Consider the following 2,728-nt stretch of genomic DNA (forward strand, 5'->3'; position numbering starts at 1 on the left):
TAACTGTGTCCGCCAACCCCCCCCCCCCCCCCTCCCCGAAAATTTCATGTGCCCCCCTCCCCGGAAAAAAAGTCTGGAAGAAACACTGACTATACGACAAGCTTTGCGTTTTGTTCGGGGGAAAACAAACCTGCATAATTCCCCAGGCGTGGCCAAAGTCACCGTAACCACCTGTGGCATAAAGGAGGGTTCCGCCTCTGGACTCTCTACTGGCGATGGCAGCGATCACTGAGGCTTGGATACCTGACAAGTTTTTTGTTCAATTAAACTCTTTTATGTTTTACTTTGGACGGATTTCTTATTTCAATATTTTACGTGGTAGTTTTTTTTTTTCAGAAAAGTGAATATATTTGTGGTCTGACTTTTGGCCAAATCTGGACAAATCGTTCAAGATTTGTCTCTAAAAACTCTCTTAAGGAGTCGTCCATAAGTCACGTCATTGCAGGGGGGGGGGGGGGGGAATAGGGGTCGTAATTTTATGAAGATCTGTGACGAAGGGGACGAGTTGTTCAAATAGTATGACATTAAACTTTGCATTTGAAAAAAGGTGATCTAGAAAATGTATTTTAGCCATTATTTATAAAATTGTTTAGTAAATAAATGCAGATAGAAATAAATTGACTGAAACTTTCCACGGTGACTGATGTCAGAAAATATTTTAGAGAGAAATCGATGTTTTTTTTTTTAAATGCAATTTATGGGAGTTTGGCTTTTTTGTCACGATGTGTGATGGTGACCAAGGGATGAAGAGGTAAAATTGTCCAAAAAGTGTGACGTCATTTTATAAATGACCCCCTAATTCTGGGAATGGTTTTTTTATGTGTTAAGTTTAACAGGGAGACTTTTTATTATTACTAAAGGAATATTACTTTAACGTGTCTGTCATGAGAAAATAACTATTCAACTCGACTGCTGAAAATGACTTACAGTTGTTGTCTGCTGTCTGCTGGTAGCAGTTCCTGTGTTGGTTGAGGGCGGGAACATCGTACTGGACATCAGCGTTAGAGGCCGCCACACCTGGTGGAGCAGACGTTTAAATATTTGAATGTTGTCCTCTGGGTTGGTCGGCGTTCGTTCAGTTGCGGGAATTAGATTGAAATGTTTTCATCTTGTAGGCTCCTATTGGTCGATGTTCGGTCAGTTGTGTGAATTAGATTTTAATGTTATCATCAGGTGTTGGTCAACGTTCGCGTTGTGTGAATTAAATTTAAATGTTACCATCTTGTATTGGTCGGAGTTCAGTCAGTTGTGTGAATTAGACTAGTGAAAATGTATATGAGTTTAGGCCTAATGCTCATCTACAGTGAATATATACAAAAGAGAATTCTCTTAAATACATAATATGTTATAACAGTTAGCAATCGTTAATGATTAATGACAACCTACCCATAATAAGCGGTTTTGATAAATGGGTTGGGAGGGGGGGTGTATTCGTAAACCTAAAATATCATCGTATGTCTATTCATATGTTAATCTAGAAAACAACTTTTAAAACGCTAATTAGCTATCTATAGATGCTCGATACAAACACAACAGTAATAGTTGAAAGACTTAACTTTCCTCCCCTTAATAAAACAGATATTCAGAGAAGCGAATTTCCTGAGAGGAATGTTATTTTTAATAAGATCGCAGGGCGGCTGTTTGATATAAAAAAAAATGCGATTCGAATGTTCTCGAACTCACCTCCATTCTGTTTTCCTGAAGGGTTTAGGTTGTTGACGTCACCATGACAAGTTCTGGGGGCTGGGGGAGAAAGGTCAATAATTGTAACAATGAGGACAAAATTATACTAATTGCCGAAAATTGTAACTATGAATACAAATACTGAAAGTCAAAATCTTTATCTTGAGTACAAATATTAAATACCTAAAGACAAGAATTGTAATATGAGTACAGTTACTAAAACTCAAGAATTCTTATTTTGAGTGGCAATACAAAAACACTAAAAGTCAAGAATGGTGACGATCAGAACAAACACGCAATACCAGCCTATTTTGGGCATGTCTCGGCTTAAGATAGTAACAGCTATAGTTTACTTTTGCTTGTGGTCGATTTTTTTTTCTGTAGCAGTTTCTAGTAAAAGTAAAATGTAAACCATGTCGCTCCTTACTAACCATTAGACTTTTTTTCTTTACCTCGGCGTATTGAGGAATAGCGTGGTCAGCACACGGTTCCTACCCGTCTTTACTTCCCACTGACTGGAGACAGGTACTCATTAGAGCTGGTTGGACTCATGGAGTCATTACAGAGTCTAGCCAGGAACTGAACTCAAGACGAGCTGATCAGCGGCTACTAGTGTAAATCGTACATTACATGCAACATGATAAATTCGTTGATACACAACGCTGATGGGATTATATTAAAAAACCAATACCTGCATTAGCCAAAGCCAAAAGGGCGCCTAAAATAAATAGATGCATCCTGGTTTGTCTTAAGAAACAGAAAGTAGACTACGGGAGATTTCAACTTGCCTTTTATCAACTTTTTTTTATATCTAGTTATATATTAAATCTACTGTAGCCTTTGACTTGGAAAAACTTAAAGGCATAGATAAGCAGCAGACAGATATTAATTTTTTAATTTTTTCTCTTTTTTTTAAACTTGATCTGGTCCGGTGTGATTTTCAAAAAAATTATAAATACAACAATATATTTATCTCAAACTAAGCAAGCTAAAGTAAAGGAATTGTGCAAAATAATTTATTTACAACTTTAGAAGAATATTTTCC

The 2,728-nt window shown here is 37.0% G+C and overlaps 1 protein-coding gene across 1 annotated transcript; it reads right to left on the bottom strand.

The window, feature by feature from the left end:
* Window positions 1-130: 130 nt before the first annotated feature.
* LOC131934581 (glycine, glutamate and proline-rich protein-like) lies at window positions 131-2,507 on the bottom strand (the record flags this gene model as incomplete). The annotated part of the gene is made up of 4 exons (XM_059290641.1): window positions 2,375-2,507; window positions 1,684-1,743; window positions 928-1,017; window positions 131-243 (listed from the first exon to the last, which is right to left on the bottom strand). Coding segments are annotated over exons 1-4 (309 nt in total), but the record flags the coding sequence as incomplete, so codon positions are not given.
* Between the last annotated feature and the right edge of the window lie 221 nt (window positions 2,508-2,728).

Source organism: Physella acuta, unplaced genomic scaffold (assembly GCF_028476545.2).
Source record: "Physella acuta isolate Inbredline_101_S28 unplaced genomic scaffold, ASM2847654v3 ptg000112l, whole genome shotgun sequence".
Taxonomy (NCBI): Eukaryota; Metazoa; Mollusca; class Gastropoda; family Physidae; genus Physella; species Physella acuta.